Source organism: Alternaria viburni (assembly GCF_023758015.1).
Source record: "Alternaria viburni strain BMP 2772 chromosome Unknown scaffold_11, whole genome shotgun sequence".
In the NCBI taxonomy this organism is placed as follows: Eukaryota; Fungi; Ascomycota; class Dothideomycetes; order Pleosporales; family Pleosporaceae; genus Alternaria; species Alternaria viburni.
Genome location: NW_026055780.1, coordinates 867787 through 884266, shown reverse-complemented (window position 1 = coordinate 884266; position 16480 = coordinate 867787). Strand labels below are relative to the sequence as shown.

Below are 16480 nucleotides of genomic sequence, written 5' to 3'. Positions count from 1 at the left end.
GGTGAGGGTGAACTCTCGATTTCTCTAGTGCCTTCAATAACAAAACTTTACTCCCCTCATTCCTTTCAAACAGCTACCACATCTTTACTTCTCCAACATCTTCCATCATTCAAGACTACATACCATCAGCGTCATCACCATCATCGTCGTCACCCTCAACAATGTCATCCCCACCCTCCGCAATGCAAATCCGCGCCGAGAACGCCGAGCAAGAAAACGCTGCGTTGAAGCGAGACCTCGAGCTCGCCAACAAGAAGAACGAAGACCTCGCGACAAAGCTGGAAGCGTCGGAGAAGGAGCTTGAAGAATACAAGCAAGCTGAAACCGATCGCGAGAACGAGCGGAAGAAGGTTGCAGACGACGAGAAGGCGGCACACGATACTGGGGTTGCTCGTTGGAAGGATGCGGCGGTATCTGGGGCTAGTTTGAATGAACAGTCGCAAGCATTCCTGGGTAATAGGCCTCCGAGACGCAGCGTGGAGGAAAAGTCGGCTGCGTGGTTGGCGGAGTATAGGAAGAAGAAGTGAGACATGCGCCATCATCATGCTATGTACACGAGAAAATCAAGAGTTGTTTTCAAACATTATCATTCATGCTACATGGACAACCATGCCACATCGCACGTTACTATCATCCATCCATCGCCATGCCAAAAGCTTCATAACTATGCCTAAACCCTCTCTTCTCCTATCTCCATGTCCATCATCCCGGGGGACAGACAAGAGACCGTAAAGCCATGCCATGAGAGGAGAAACACAGATAAAGCTCGCATACATGATATAACCAAAAATCGTAGAGAGAACCGGGGGAGGGCAGGAAAAGAGTGATTAAGGAAACGCAAAAACGCCATCATGACACAAGACTCATCGCCGTCTCACCAATCCTTCGCGAGCGAGGATTGTCATTGGACGGAGATGTTGTTCCTCAGGCCGCTGGGCTCGGGACCCTTCTTGTTGCGGCGGCCGAGCAATGTCGAGCTGTCCATGTTGAGCTCAAACGCGCCCTTGTTCCTGACTTGGCGCTTAGCCGCGGCCGCAACAGCTGGGGAGTGTTGGCCGTAGCCGCGTTCTTGCTGGCGCGGTTGTGCTTGTTGTTGCTGGCGGGCTTGAGCGGCGGCGGATAGTGTGGTATTGCGCATCTTCTGCTCCATGCCGGATACATCGGCGCCCTGAGACTTGGGCAGCTTCGCGGGCGGATGTTGCGACGCTGGGTCGTATGGTGCAGACTCAGCGGCGTACTCGTCGTCATCCTCACCTTCGTCGAGAGCGTTGAGCGAGTTCATGGCGTTGGCGCCGCGGTAGCCCTGCTTGAACTGCTTCTTCCGCTTGCCCTCCTCTTCTTGTCGGTGTACAGCGTAACTGACATCGAACACTTCTCGCAGGTTGACAGCGCCAGGCGAACGGAAGTCCATGCGGCGAGCGCCAGGTGACTCGAGGTGGGAGAAGTCTGGCTGGAGACGCTCCTTCTTGGCAGCGGGTGTGGCGAGCGGTGGGGCGTCGTAAGCGGAGTAGGTAGGCTCGTCGGCTTCACGTATCCATGGGTGGTTGAGGAACTGGTTGATGTCGTAGCGCTTCTCGGGGTCGACTGTCAGCAGGTGGGAGACGAGATCCTGGGCAGACTTGGAGATGTCGTCCCACCATGGCGACAGGAATGTGTACTGGCCGCGGGCGACCTTCTCTGTGAGGGTCTGAATAGACTCGTCGTAGAACGGAGGGAAACCGCAGAGCAGCGTGTAGAGCACACAGCCCAGCGCCCACATGTCGACGGACTTGGAATAGCGCTCATCCTTGACAATCTCAGGGGCGGTGTAACCGACAGTACCACATGGTGTCATGGTTTGCGTATCCCAGATGACCTTGCTGAGACCGAAGTCGGCAATCTTGATGAGACCGATACCACCGGCGCCCTTGCCCTTGACGAACTCGCCCTCGTCCGCCTTGTCTTCATCGTCCGGTCCCCGCGGCTTTGGGTTGCGGGTGGGGATGAATGGTGTGGGGTAGAAGAGAAGGTTCTCAGGCTTGATGTCTCTGTGAATGACGTCAGTAATTATGCTTGGCATCGTGACTTGCATCGATAAGAACGTACCGGTGGACGACACCTGCCTCCTCGTGCAGATATTGCAGTGCCTTGGCCACCTGGATGATGGTGTGGCGGGACAGGTCCTCGGAAAAGTACGTCAGACGGACGATCTGGTGGAACAGCTCGCCTCCGGGGCACAGCTCAAGCACAATGTAGTAGTACTGCCGCGACTCGGAGAAGTCGATGAGCTTGACGATGTTGGGGTGGTCGAGCTGGCGCATAATCTGTACTTCCTTGAGGATGTTCGCTCTCTATAGGGCAGTTAGTGTCTGCCCTTTAAGCCCGTCGTGAAGGGAGATGCTGAGTCGAGCATCGGGGGTTATATTATCGCACCTCGGCTGCTTTGGGCGTCTTGAAGTCCGGATGCACATGCTTGTCCTACACCGGCCTCGCGTTGGTAACGTCCAAAAACACCCAACTGTTCAACGTGTAGGATAGGGGTGACTAGGAAATGGGCAGGGAGGAAGGGGGCTGGAGGGGTAATACTAACCTGCTGTGAGTTCATCTCGAACTTGCGGACGACCTTGATGGCGACCTCGTCCCATTGGCCGGTCGTGTCTCGTGCGCGGTAGACGTTGCTGAAGGCGCCGTCGCCCATCTTCTCGAGGAGCGTCCATCGCTCGAGGCCGGGATACCTCGGCAGCTTGCCCTTGGCCTCGCGCTCCTCGGCGACGATGCGCTCGAGGACCTGGGGGTCGACGCCGGCGCCCTTGGCAGCGGCCTGCTTCTTGTGCTCCTTTTGGGCGGCGTGCGCGGCGGCGTCGCCTGCCTGGGCGGCAATGTTGCGGTTGTCGCCAGCGCCAGCGCCGACGGAGTAGTCGCCATGGGGGGCAGCGTGGTTCTGGAGCGGCTTGTGGTCCATCACGGGCTCCGAGATGCCATGGTGTACGGGGTCCGGGTGCTGGTTGTACCGTTGATGTTGCGACTGGGCGTGGACATTGGAGACATTGGTCGTGGGCTCCGCGTTCTGGCGGGCCTGCTTGCCATGGCGCAGGAAGTTCTTAAAATTCTGTATCGCGGCCATGTTTAGTGTCTGGACGCTGGGAGGTATTACAAAGCCCGTCAATAGCGGGGTCGTCGAGGCTGCGATGGAGAATGCAAAAAACAAGCGGGTGCAGCCGTTTGTTGGGGCAAAGGGCAGACGGGCGGTAGCACGGCGGGAATTCTCGGTGGTGAGGGGAAGTCAGGGAGAAGCGCTGGTTGGAAAGAAGGTCATGCATGGACGAAGGAAGGAGTGAAGCCGGAACAAGAGAGGAGCGACGTTGCGTCATTGGTGCACGGGCTTCATGACGCTGCAGGCTACATCATCGCCAAACAAGCTGCACCACACGCACACGATATGATGCGTGCTGCTGCCCGTGGCGCCTCGAGCTCTAGCCGTGGTGCATTGCGTGCAGAGAAGACGCATATCGAACTGTGTAGAAATGTGTAGAAATCATCTCACCTCAATGACTGGGAGGCCCATCTTCTTGCGTCCGCCGCGGGGAGACGTGGTTTTGGACTGCATGTAGGGATTCGATCTCGATGATCGCCTTCGTCTCTGCTTATTGACTCGCTCTGCGGTGGAGGTATGACGCTCGTTTCTGTTCCGCGTCCCGGCTGGGAGATCTCGTGGCTTCCGCTAGCACGCGCAAGGGTTGGGTTTGAGGGCGTTTGGAATTGGAAGGATTATTAGATCGCGATGGGTTGTGATGGGCAGGAGAGGCGAGCAACGGCGGTGTCAAAAAGAAGAGGAAACGAACTCTATGTATCGTCTCTAGATTATTTGTCTTTTGCTTGGACGAGGCCACTGCGCTACTCCGCGCGAATACTCTTCAGCAATAGTGGCAGACGCTGACGCCCGCGGAATCTCCGGCAGCCTCCTCCCAGCTCCCAGTAGACTCGCACAGTCGAGCCTGGCTCCATCTAGAGGCTGAGAGGCTCGCTAGGGACGCTGCCGCCGACGCCACGCTGCATGCAAACCTCACTCCGACCTTGGAAGAGGGTCCCGAGACGGCCTGAACGCAGCCCAATGACCGCATATAAGACCAGGGCGAGATATGGCAATCTCATGGCGCATGCGTCCTCCCAGCGCGCCCGCAGTTCTAATTTCTCGCTCTTCGCGTTTCCAACGGCCTAGCAGCCTGCAGGGTCCAGCTAGCGCGGCGGATCCGTTACGTCACCGTCTAGTGGGGAACTTCATTGAAGACGTCAATTTCGCCCTCTCGAGACCTCTGGGCTGAAACACATGTGCCGCTTACGGCGTCCAGACGAATTCACGTAGATCGTGTTGGGCAGGCCACGAGACCTTTTCAATAACGTAGGTAGCTCTAGTCTCGGTCGCGCCGGCCATGTCGGCCCAAATCCAAGGCCTTGACGCATGGGATTCGGTCCGCCCATCTATCATTGCGCGTTCGCAGGGTTGCGAGCGGAGCTGACATGGGGACTGACGGGGACTGACATGGGACGGGGCAGGTAGAGTTCTTGGGGTCAGGTTTGTCATATTTGGATCTGATAACTAATAGACCCTTTCCCACGATATCCTCGTGGCAATCATCTGGATCCTCGTGGCATGACTAATGAACGTCGCCAAGCGCGGATGGCAACCACGTGCTGGCCTCGCTACACCAAGAAAAACAGCGTCATGTCAGTTAACGTTGGATGAGGAATGCGACGAATGCAAACGTAGAAGAAAGTTTACCGTATGCGCTCAAAGTCACTAGTGAGCCGGTAGCCGTGAGAAGATTAGGGTACGGCCGGCACGGAAACAGCAGCAGTCCACACTTGGCAGCGCCTGAAACGCAATCCAGTCCACACCTAGCTGACGGATCCAATCTCTCCACATACCACGAATAAACCATACGCTATAACAGGGTATGTAAGATGTCAGGCATATGGAACACGTGTTTGCATAGCTCTGACACCGTACCTAAACTTCAATTTGACCTGCCTATCTCCCAACTACAGCGCCTCACACCTCTCACACCCACAATCAAATCCCCACGTCTTCTTCAGCCTCAACATCCTCTTCCCACGACTCAGCTTCCTCTCCTCCCCACTCAGATACGTGATGCACAGCTCCTGCCCGGCCTTGATATCCTTCCCAGCCGTAAAGAACCACGTCCTCCCCTCCCTCCTCTTCTCGATGTTCGGCCCGCAAGAGTGGTTAAAGTAGCTCGCAGCGGGCCAGCACCCGTATCCAAAGAACTCCGAGCCGTCGTCTTCGAGAGACCGAATGCCGAAGGAATTGTGCGAGTCGCGGGATGAGAGCGTGATGAGCGACTCTGCCGTTACGAGAGGGAGAAGTTGAAGTGGAAGGATGGCGAGGAGGTGCAGGTACGTTCTTGTAAAGGCGCCGAGGTCGTCGGAGCTGTGGTAGGGGGTCTTGTCGTCTGCGAGAGCCTCCACCCGTTCCCATTGGTCGGGGTGGAGATACCGCCAGACCAGGCCGCTGACGCAGAAGCTCATCACGTCGGGTGTGATGTTCTGCTGTAGTGCCTTTTGCACGGCCTTCTTGTGTTGCTTCGTGACAGCAACTCCGGCCGTCTGCTCGCTTTCCCGTGCAGCCCGTATCAGCGCCGCCTGTGCAGAGACATTCTCCCACGCCTGCTGGATTTCCTTGGCCTTTGGGCGTGGTAAGTCGGTGTCCACCATGTCGCTATCCTCCTTGCTCCGCTTCTTGACGAACGTCTCGACCGCAGTCCATGCTTGAACTCCGATCTCGCCATTCTCTTCCCACCACTTCTCCTGGCATGCTTCCGAGCAGAAAGCAAACCCTACCGTCTTATCCCGTATATTCAGATCCCGCCCGTAATCGTATCCAAAACATTGCCCACACACCTCGCGCCGGTATTCGCGCAGTAAGACGGAGAGGGAGAGGTCTTCCGAGCGCCACACTATTGCGCCCTCTGGTATATCCTGCGAAGCGAAGACAGCGCGGCCGGCGGTCGGTGTATGGCGGACTTGGAAGAGGGGAGATATCGGTGCGCCCGCTGGCAGATCGCTCGGTTTATCGTTCGAGGTTTCGGTCGGATGTATCGAGGAGGCTGAAGAAGGGCGTGAGATGCTGAAGACCGAGTCACTGGCTACAGGAATAGACGAGTCGCTTTCGGTGGCGTCCATTGTAGCAGTGTCGATGGGATTAGCAGCACAGCAAGCGGCAGGTGAGTGAATCGTTGGATGAATTGATGCTCCTTTCGGGAGTCAAAAAGCAATACTATCGTCGAGTCCACAGAGTATACGGTGAAGAGACTACACCCCTCTTTGTCTAATTGAGGGTGATGGCTAACGGTCGCGCGGGCTGTGGGTCAGTTGCGTATGTCACGTATACTCATGCCAGAATTGAAAGATCGGAGGAAAGCCATTGTGGGTAATTGGGTATGCGGGTGGATACGTTATCGTGACTGTTGATTGACAGAAGGCGAGAGATTTTGTGTCGGTCGTGCCTGGCCAGACCGATCTTTGGCCGGGCAGGGATAATGGCGCTAGTGCACGATAAGCGAGTCCCTGCTTTTTGCTTCCAGAGTCCGAAGACCTCGGCAGGTTCGACACTACGAGGCGGTTTACGATAAACGTGGTGTTTGTAATGCTCACGATAATCATTAAGTACATGCAAATAGTGATCCCATTAGAAGCAGCTATGTAGCTACTTCATAAAATAGCGTCCTTCCTCTTTGAGGTCTATCGTGCCTACTGACGAAAGAATCGCCCATCTAGGCAAGCACGACTACGCGAGTACAACAACATGGAACCCCGCCCTCCACAATTCCTAAACGTCTTTCTCTAGAAACCGGCAGGGACGAAGGGTTGGGGAGGAGCTCTTCGAGTTAAATCTGAAGATTGCTAACCCCTTCATCGAGTGTCGGCGGACGTGCCTCCCTCATGCCAATCATCTTGTCTTGTCTCCTATTCGCTGGTTTGTGCCTGCAACATGCGACGAACATGGCGTGCCCCTCGGTCCTCATCAAACCATCAACAGTCTTCTTCGAATAGAGCAAGTCTTCAATCAACGCATCGATGCGCTGCGAAAACGTGAAGTGCCTGTACTTTCCCGCCGCTTTCAACGCAGAGGGGTCGTATATCGATAGGCAGATTGGACCTTGCGTATGCAGGCGTTCTGCGAGATCGAGAAGATCCCAACATATAGCCTCCATGCTAACGAGGGAGTGAGGCAGAGGTCGTTGGCCGTTTTGGAGTGGTTGCTTCCAGCGCTCGATGAAATGTTTGGACGTCTCTGTTGTTCGACTGACGTCTACCATAGCTCGCCTCATTCGGATAATGTAGGCCATGCGCTGAGGGTCGGTTTGAGGGATTGTCGTGTCATTGCTGGGTGGATGCCACTTGATGCCGCGGTTGCGCTGGAAGGCTTGGGCTTCGGCGCCGCTGCTGAAGAGAGTAGGGCCGCTGAAGTCGTGTGGTACCGGCCTGACCATCTTGTGTTGTGTCGCACGGAAGGGTTATTTTTTATGTTTGTCAGATCCAGTGGTGCCAATCGAGCTGGTGCCAGTCGTGGTGGAAGTTGGCACCGTAAGAAACGCAGGTTACGAGCCTCCAAATACTGCAAGAGAGAGAGGTTGTGAGCGCAATGGCAGTCCACCGCAGCCGGAGTCAGGCCTTTCACACATGCCTCCTATCTTTGTGAAACACTGAATGACTGCGTGGTTGTAAACGCCACCTGCCTCGTATAGGTGTATGCGTTGTGTATATATCGTAGAGTGAAAGAGCAGCTTTTCGTTCAGAACTTGTTGAATGTATATATACTAGAAGTAAGAAGGCAGGAGTGTAGCTTCTTAAACAGCGTAATGAAGCTTGTGCAAGAGGTATATATGCCGCGTCGTGTAGTGTGCTTGCTGTTTAGCCAATTGGCACAAACACCATGTCCCTTTGTCTCCTTTCTTTGGTCGTAATACCTGCAATCATCGCAGTCAAGCGTGTGGTTTGCCGCAAAAACGCCTTTCATCTCAGTAATGAGTCGACAAACCAAAATCCTTAGCAACCTCCCTTCCCACAGCCTTCAAATTCTCCACAATCCACAACTGCTTATTACTAAACACCATGACAGCCCCCGGCAAGAAAGCAAAGTTGGCCGTCGTAATACCAACCCAAATCTTTCCGATCAGCGTGCCTTCGGGATTCCAAATGTGAATGCCATCTCCACATCCAGCCCACACGTTGCCCTCAGTATCGGTGTGCAGACCGTCGGGAATGCCGTTGTCGGAGTAAGCAAATGTGCGGCGGCCGGTTAGTCTCTTTGCGTCGTGTGTGATGTCGAATGCGTAGAGTGTGGCTGGTCGTGTGACGTTGAGGCTGTACCCTGCGGCACCAGTGTCAGATACGTAGAGTGTCTTGTAGTCAGGGCTGAATTCGAGGCCATTGGGTTCGACGAAGTCGTCTGCTACGACGGCGATTTGGCCAGTAGATGGGCTGAAGCGGTAAACCTGCTTAGGGAGAGATGGCTCAGGGCGGAATCCTTGGACGAATGCGTAGTCTGGGTCGGTGAACCAGAGATCGCCTGTTACGGGGTGTTGGCGCACGTCGTTGGGTGATGTGAAGTTTCGTCCAAGGAAGTTCGATAGGATAAGTTCGGACTCGCCAGTCACGGGGTCGACGGAGACGAGACCTGCTGGGTTGACGAAGTCACCTTGGTCGCAGTATAGCACTCGTGAAGGTGTTGAGCCGTTAGTCTGCGTGCCGGGTGGGTAGTAGGATGTTGCGCCGTTGGCCTCGGCGACACCTGGAATCCGCGTTGAGTTGATGGAGTAGTTGTCTGCGAGATCGATGACAGTAACGTTGATGGGGTTGTTTAGGTCTCCGGCCCAGCTGCTCGTCACGTATAGCTTGTTTGTGTCTTTGTTGTAAACACCAGCCTCATGGAAAGCATCCCAATCCAGGCTTTCCAGTAGTCGTCCTGTTGCGTTCTCGCCGATCACAGACGCAAAGCTTTCATCGTATGCGAGAAGGTTGATGATATCTGGGTTGGAAGCATTGGTGGTGACAATGCTGCTCAGGTACGACGGATCCGTCGCATATGATAGAAGGTCCACGGGGATGATGCTCGACATGATTTCGTGATGATAGCGAAAATGGATACCTGCACATCACCATCGCCTGGCCTTCCATCTCCTATATACCTCTCCACTGATCGTCGCGCCGGACACCTCACGGTCCCATGATTTTTTGCAACGTCACTCACCCGCCAAGTTGCCGATGCGATGCTCGTCCATAGTCGACGGAAATATGGTCGGTGAAATGCAGATCTTGGCTGTATGCTTGGCTCGGTAGCTTGACTCGAGGAGAGTGTCGTGTATATTGCCGCGGTGTTTGCTCCGGTGACTGCTGGTCGGCAACTTCCCCAGGTGTTGTATGCACGCCGCACACATGTTCGCTCCACATGTTCGCAGAGTTGAGCAATCGCGCTCGCTTGTCAAAGCTTATTGTTGAGGTCGCGCAAGCCATACGCTATTGAAAGGCTGAGATTTTCGTGTTGAGGTTAGACCCGAGCTTTTTGGCGATCTTCGAAACACGCGAACCATGACATCATACGACCGCGATTGCACCATCAAATGCCGAACTTCTACATCGGATTTCATGTAAAGTGATATGTTGCTACCTAGGTACAACCATGAATGTCTACTCAACCCCACATTCCGACCTGACTATCGTGCATTCCCGTGCTCTGCAAGCCGCATCTTAAGTGTACCTTGCTCGCTTCGCCGATCTATGGTCTAGCTCTAGCGCCTCTTCTGCTTCTTCTTCTTCCTCCAGCCTTACTTGCTCTTTCCACGCAGCCATCAGGAACGCTCTAACATCTTCATCGAAATAGCACCAATCGTCTGGTTGAACGAACTTTTCCATATCGCACGCTATGGCCGAGCCATTCACCAAGTGATCGTATTCTTTAGGCCGCTCATCCTCGTCCATCTTCGTCAACTCAATTGCAGTCGCCTCGCTCAGTCGGTCGTAAAGCTTTGATAATTTCTCGTGATACAGTGTCTTGCTTCCGGAGTCAAACATCGTAGTTGAGTATGCATGTCGCAGTACTGGATGGCGAAGCTCAGTGCAGACGTTCATCTCGTAGAAGAGAGTTTTGTGGTCGTTCCACTTTGGCAGGCTAAGACGGAACGTGGAGGCCTCAAGAACGGCGTCTGGAACAGGAGATGGCGTAACACCATCTGTATCTAGACGCATTACCCAGGTGTGTTGATCTCCTACGCGTCGAAGCCGGGTAAGCAGTTGGCAATCTGTCGGGCGAATCTCGTCGTGCGCGTTCCAATGTACGCTCTTAATTTTCATGCCACGTAGGCTGGCAAGTCTCAGATCATATGGATCTATTTCCTTGGTATTACGCAGCAGGAACATCTCCCTCTTGACGAACGTGGTATAAGGTAATAGATGGTAAGCCTTGTTCCAGGCGATGAATGTTAGCATTCCTGTCGCATACGCGTCTCGCAGAACCATGTGTGTTAGAGACTGCGTCTGGCATCCGGTAATCACGACTTTCAGCTTGCGTCCCTCGGGTCCATCCTTCTCATATACGTCTTCTGACATTACCTCTCCGTCGCGGTATCGAATGGGGGCTTCTGCGTTGGGTTCATCTCGCACGTAGTTTTCAGCCTCCAGGTATCGGGTCATAGCATCGACCTCTTGACCGACATATAGATAGATACAGTCGAAACGAGGAAGCCCGGCGAAGAGGCAATAGGCGAAGGGGCCGCCAATAAGAGCGTTGCAACGAGCTTGTAATGAGCGGAAGGCTTTTGTGTTCCGGAAGAACGGCTGTAGTGTAACGTCGATGTTGAATGTCCCACTCAGGAGCTTCTCGTTGATATTCTTGTTGACGGTCTTGCTTGTCAACATCAGAGCGATTCTCTCCGACGGGCCCAGGGAGGCCATTATGGCATCTTGGATGGGGGCAAATCGAGTGCTCAGCAGATCGGCGAGCGTAACGCTGGTGGAGCTGTTGGAGGCGCCCATGGTGCCTGAATCTGAAATACTGTGTGGTTGATTCTCGGTGATGTTCGGTGGAGGAGTAGAATGGTGGGCGTTTTTCTGACGAAAGTCGCAATCGTTTATAACTGGTGAGGGGGTTGACGTGAAGTGAAATGCAGCGGCACCAAGGCTATTGCCACCTTCCATTCATTTGTGCAATCCGCGAAGGTAGTGGTGCGAGCATTTCACCGCAGTAGCATTGTGTTAGTACCCATTCGCGAGAGCGTTGTCTTATCTTGCGACCTACATAAAAGCTTAGAAGCTGCTTAGGCGCGCCTATGTAGCCGCCAGACGTAGTTATTATAGATCTAGTTTGTAGTAGTAAGGCGTAAGTAATCCTTAGCGTCTTTCATGCGAGATTAACAGAATAGGTAATCTATGCAGGTAGCCTCTAGAGTTACCTATAAAGGCTTCGAAGTTACTTAGGTAAGTCTATGTAGCCGCTAGACGTTGTTATTGTTAAGTGCAGTACAATACTGTACGTATCGCGATCAGATTATTACCGAGTACGTGAAGTTCTGACGTGAGGTTCTCGGGACTCACAAACAAGAGTACCCACCCAACGCACCTGCTGTTTTGACTACAATGACGAACTTTTTGACCCAACTAGGAGGGTGCGACTACAACAACATAACAACACTCAGAAGACACACGCTGTTGATCTTATCTCAAATGCATTAATGGTGTATATACTTCTCCCCTCTCCTGATCCGACATAACAACAGAAGACCCATATTCTTGCGAACGCGTATGTATAAATCTTCATCCCGTCTTCATCTCCTTACCGAACCATTTCAATCCAGATTACCCTGATACATGCGCAAAACAAATCCAGGTATCTTCCCAACGTATCTACAGTCCTATCCTTATTACGCCGAAACCATCACACTCTCCAAGAATATCTACCGCCTCGGCGCAATACCCGCAGAGCTCAACGCAGACAGAGGACCACCACCAGTGACAGGTGTCTGAGCGCCTGTGACAGGCGTCGCAGGTGCAGGCGTCGGCGCGCGAGAAGGAACATTACTTCTGTTGTGTGCCATGTGCGCCTTTACGAGATGACCCGCACAAAGAGCGCTATTCAGCGACAACTCACCGGCCAGGACACCAGCGGCGATGACACGGGCGAGTTGCCTGGCGTTGTCACCAGGCGATGTGGGGTGAGCGCCTCGTACACCGAGGAGGTCGAGCATGGCGGATTGGGGCTCGAGGATGGTACCGCCGCCGATGGTGCCGACTTCGATTGAGGGCATGGAGACGGAGATTTGGAGATTGCCGTTGACACTAGGCATGTTAGTTGTGAACTTGATGTCGTCCATAAGGATATGACTTACTTGTGCATGATGGTGATGCAGTTAGCACTCTCAACGACCTGCGCGGGATCCTGTCCGGTAGCCAAGAAGATGGCAGCGACAATGTTCGCCGCGTGGGCGTTGAAACCACCCATAGCACCCGCCATGGCTGATCCGATGAAGTTCTTGGAAATGTTCATCTGGACAAGATCCTCAACCTCGCACTTCAGCACCGATTTGACGACAGAACCGGGGATCATGGCTTCGGCGACGACACCCTTGCCACGCCCGTCGATCCAGTTGATGGCAGCGGACTTCTTGTCTGTGCAGTAGTTACCCGACACAGTGACTACGCGCATGTCTTCGAAGCCGCAGTCGGTTGCCATGACGGTCAGAGCGTGCTCGACACCCTTGGAAATCATGTTCATGCCCATAGCGTCACCGGTGGTAGCCCTGAAGCGTACGTAGATGTTGGTACCCGCAATGGCAGACTTCATAGACTGGAGCCTGGCGAAGCGGGAGGTGGAGTTGAATGCATCCTTCATCGTTCTTTGACCTTCTTCCGAGTCGAGCCAGATCTTCGCCGCACCAGCGCGTGTCAGGCTGTCAAATCCGATACAAGGTCCGCGGGTCATACCGTCGCCAGTAACAACAGTAACAGCACCGCCGCCAGCGTTGATAGCCTTGGCACCTCGGGAAGTTGAAGCTACGAGCACACCCTCAGTCGTTGCCATTGGGAGGAAGTAGTTTTGGCCGTCAACGAGGATAGGTCCAGCGACACCGAGAGGGAGGGGCAGGTAACCAACGACGTTCTCACAGCATGCGCCGTGGACAAGATCGTAGTTGTAGTCCCTGTACGGGAGGAGCGAGCGTTCGAGGAGAGTGGAGGTTTCGCGTGTAGCGTGGGTACGTGAGACGAGACCACGGCGGATCTTGACAGCGCGGGTCTTGTCACCGAGTGTCTTCTCCAAAGCGTAACCGGGGATCTTGCCCTTGAGCGACATTTCGATAAGCTCCTCATCAGTCATCTTGGGGGCTTGCTTTTCCTTGATCATCATTTCCAGGACCTCAGTAGCACGGTTTGGCTGTCTTTGCTGTTCTTCCGAAGGACCGATAGGGAGCACTGGCGTCTGCGGTACGAGCTGAGTAAGGGGCTGTAGACGAGTATCCTCAGGGCCGGGTGTACGAGGCGGCGTGGGCATGTGCATTGAAGGTACGCGGGGGGTTCCGGGCACAGTGGGCGCTCCATCCTGAACTTCTGAAGGAGAAGCTGGGGCAAGCGGCTGGTGGGGTTCTTTGATGGTCCAGCGGGCGGCGTTGAAGAGGTAGCCGTTCAGTACAACACTCATGACAAGCGCAAGGACGATCCATTTGCTGAGGAAGGGGTCTTCCAAGCTCTTCAGTACTCCGTCGACGATGTGCGTGCTGATGTTGTTTCCGAAACCGAACTCGTTGTCGGTGATGGACGGCTCAGCGTAGTGGATAGACGGGAACTCAAGCTCGTACTTGATGGGCATGAGAATAGTGACAATGGTAGAAGTAGCAGTGGCCTTGGCCTGCTCGTAGATATGGTCCAGTCCGCTTCCAGCAACCTTGAAGGGATCCAGCGGGGGAGTGGCACCGACGCCAGCAACGTGAGCAACCTTGCTGGGAGCAAGACCGAAACGGAGGGTGACGACGTTGAGAACGTTGACCAGGATGAATCCAGCGACCATCAGAATCTTGAACTTGGGCACGGTAATCTTCTTTCCAAACACAGTCGTCGTGTGGTTGGCGACTTGGACGTCGCGTGCGTTGGGCCAATCGTTGTTGCGGGCGACGTTCTCAGCGACCTTGCCATCAACACCGTCGTCCTCAAGAGCCCTGCGGAGAGCCACATGGCGCTTAATTCGGTTGATCTCGAGCTTGATGGTGAGAATTGCGGTGTAGAAAGTCAGCAGCATGAGGGCGTCGAAGAAGAGGATCCAAGCACCGAGGAAGCAGAACTGTCGCAGGCCGCCTTGGATTCCAGACATGGCGCCGGCAACCAGGATGAGAATCTCGAAGAAGTAGTCGCGGACAATTTCGAAACCGGTCCTCTTGATGGCGAGCTGTACAGCTGACTGGATAGTCGAGGGCGCGCCCCGCTTCTCTTCAGCGGCCCGTCGGCCATCCAGGGACGCAGAGAGCACGGCCTTGGTGAGGACGATGGGCTTCTCGAAGCCGATAATGACGACCAGGAATGGGAGACCTTCGGAGAGCAGGATCAGGTTGATCGGGACGCCGAGGTAGGTTGTAACAGCGAGACCGAAGAGGAAAGCAAAGGCGGACTGCAGAAGAACTGCGGTAGCCAGCCAGAAGTTGGATCCGAGGCGCCTCATGGCGAGAAAGAGAGAGACAAAGGTCAGGTGCATGGCGAGGTACCCCAGGGCCATGATGACGATATCACCGGTATCCGCGTTCTACAGAAATTAGCCAAATCCACGTCAAATCGCCAAACAACATACCTTGAGAAGATCCACGAAAGACGTCCACGAGTCCAGAATCCAGTTACGCACACCACCAGGGGCACTGCCGTTCTTGGATGCCTTCATCATCCACTTCTTCTCCTCGCGTGTGCCTTCCTGCTCCGAGCCCTTCGACTGAGCCGCATCTTCGGGCGCAGAAATCTCCTGCATGGCCTGGAGAAAGTCGGCGGCTTCGGTATACGGGATGGAGAATGCGAGCGAAGTGTCGTGGGAGAAGGTGGAGAACGAGCTGGACGAGCTAGGGAGGAGCTCGGCGGAGACATTGCTGGGGACGGATTGCTGCGAGGGCGCCGAGTTGATGATGCTCGATTCGGGGAAGACGAGGGTGACGAGGGCGAGTTCCTGAGCGGTCTGATTTGTTAGCAGGGTCTTTTATATATCCTCGGAAAATCCTACCTTATCCTTGTAGATGGCAGTCTTGGGCTCTTCAGCCTCCCACTGCCATGACGTCTCCTCTCCGATTCTGAGTCTCTTGCTGCCGGCGAGAAGAGTGGTGAAGTCGACGCGGCTCGAAGCTGCTTCCTCAATGCCACTCTCCAGCAGGCCCTTGTCGAGAACGCCCAGATATGAGTAGCTGGCCACGAAGGCAATGGTGACAATGGTGTGGATTGGATGCGTGCATGCCTTCTTCGCGACGGAGAGCAGGATGGGGTTGAAGTGGCGGTCGAACCAGGCGGGGCCCGTCTTCTTCTGCTCGCCCTGCCAGCGGCTGGTGAGGTATCCGAGCATGGTGAGAATGTGATGTCTCCACTGAAGTTGATTCAGTGGTGTTGTAGGCCTAGAGAGGCGCTCGCATGGGATGACGCGTAGGGTGGCTGTGCGCGGCGTGTGGTGGGATTGGATGCGAGTCTCGCGTGTGACTGGAGTAAAAGACCTTTTTGCTGTCAGTACATTCACGCCGGATATTCGTTCTTGCGGCGTACCTGTACCTCCGTGGTCGGCGTTCCGAGGTTGCTACCAGACGCTGTCAAACTTGGAAGTCTCCAATTCTGCAATTAGGCCCTGCGATACCGAAACCCGCAATTGGCGTCGCAACACACCGTCAGACGCGCAGAGTCAAAAAGTAAAGAAAGAAGGAGGGGGAGTAGAGGCGTGCTCACGACACTCGGTGCCGACCAGACTGAAATGTGGAGGAGGCCCCTTGCCGTCCCGCGACTTTTTTGTCCGCGCTAGACCCGACGGATACTCACCGCTTTGGTCCCGGTCGGAGGATGGATTGTAATTCGACGATAGACGACAGATAGCAAAGGGTCCTGCAGGAATATGCGCCTAGCAGTTCTAGTTCGTGTGTCCAGCTCAGCGTACTTGGGTTAAAGGAGAGTAGTTCGGTGTTGTTGTTGCTTGACGGTTGCTGAAGAAGTTGCGCCACGCGAAATCTGCGCCACACGCCACGTACGCCACTGGATGACGCGCCAATCAGTCCCAGCAACCGAATGATCTTCAGGGGATCCGCCACAACAGGGCTGGAAAACGTGAAATGTGCTGTGGTATCGATAAGATTATGCAGTTCTACAGCTGTTTCTATCAATCTATTAAACATTCCGTTGATGCGCTTCTATCTTTCTATGACGCGCGAGCATGTCTACAGACTTTCTGCCAACTTCCTTGAAATACCCCGTCGTTTCTCAAATATCC

General features: G+C 54.4%; 7 protein-coding genes across 7 annotated transcripts; 1 reads left to right on the top strand and 6 right to left on the bottom strand.

The window, feature by feature from the left end:
• Positions 1-161: 161 nt before the first annotated feature.
• Positions 162-527, top strand: J4E79_005957 (uncharacterized protein; the record flags this gene model as incomplete). The annotated part of the gene is made up of 1 exon (XM_049354832.1): positions 162-527. The coding sequence occupies one exon, from the start codon at positions 162-164 to the stop codon at positions 525-527; it is 366 nt and encodes a 121-aa protein (XP_049210955.1).
• A 374-nt stretch (positions 528-901) lies between these two features.
• On the bottom strand, positions 902-3103 carry SRK1 (MAPK-activated protein kinase Srk1; the record flags this gene model as incomplete). The annotated part of the gene is made up of 3 exons (XM_049354831.1): positions 902-2027; positions 2086-2330; positions 2570-3103. 3 exons carry the CDS (start codon positions 3101-3103, stop codon positions 902-904), a joined length of 1905 nt encoding a protein of 634 aa, XP_049210954.1.
• Positions 3104-4875: 1772 nt separating this feature from the next.
• On the bottom strand, positions 4876-6180 carry J4E79_005955 (uncharacterized protein; the record flags this gene model as incomplete). The annotated part of the gene is made up of 2 exons (XM_049354830.1): positions 4876-4922; positions 5049-6180. 2 exons carry the CDS (start codon positions 6178-6180, stop codon positions 4876-4878), a joined length of 1179 nt encoding a protein of 392 aa, XP_049210953.1.
• A 704-nt stretch (positions 6181-6884) lies between these two features.
• J4E79_005954 (uncharacterized protein) lies at positions 6885-7490 on the bottom strand (the record flags this gene model as incomplete). Its single annotated transcript, XM_049354829.1, has 1 exon — positions 6885-7490. One exon carries the CDS (start codon positions 7488-7490, stop codon positions 6885-6887), a length of 606 nt encoding a protein of 201 aa, XP_049210952.1.
• A 528-nt stretch (positions 7491-8018) lies between these two features.
• J4E79_005953 (uncharacterized protein) lies at positions 8019-9119 on the bottom strand (the record flags this gene model as incomplete). Its single annotated transcript, XM_049354828.1, has 1 exon — positions 8019-9119. The coding sequence occupies one exon, from the start codon at positions 9117-9119 to the stop codon at positions 8019-8021; it is 1101 nt and encodes a 366-aa protein (XP_049210951.1).
• Positions 9120-9747: 628 nt separating this feature from the next.
• On the bottom strand, positions 9748-11031 carry J4E79_005952 (uncharacterized protein; the record flags this gene model as incomplete). Its single annotated transcript, XM_049354827.1, has 1 exon — positions 9748-11031. One exon carries the CDS (start codon positions 11029-11031, stop codon positions 9748-9750), a length of 1284 nt encoding a protein of 427 aa, XP_049210950.1.
• Positions 11032-11948: 917 nt separating this feature from the next.
• On the bottom strand, positions 11949-15574 carry J4E79_005951 (uncharacterized protein; the record flags this gene model as incomplete). Its single annotated transcript, XM_049354826.1, has 4 exons — positions 11949-12330; positions 12381-14779; positions 14825-15196; positions 15242-15574. The coding sequence occupies 4 exons, from the start codon at positions 15572-15574 to the stop codon at positions 11949-11951; spliced, it is 3486 nt and encodes a 1161-aa protein (XP_049210949.1).
• Positions 15575-16480: the final 906 nt, after the last annotated feature.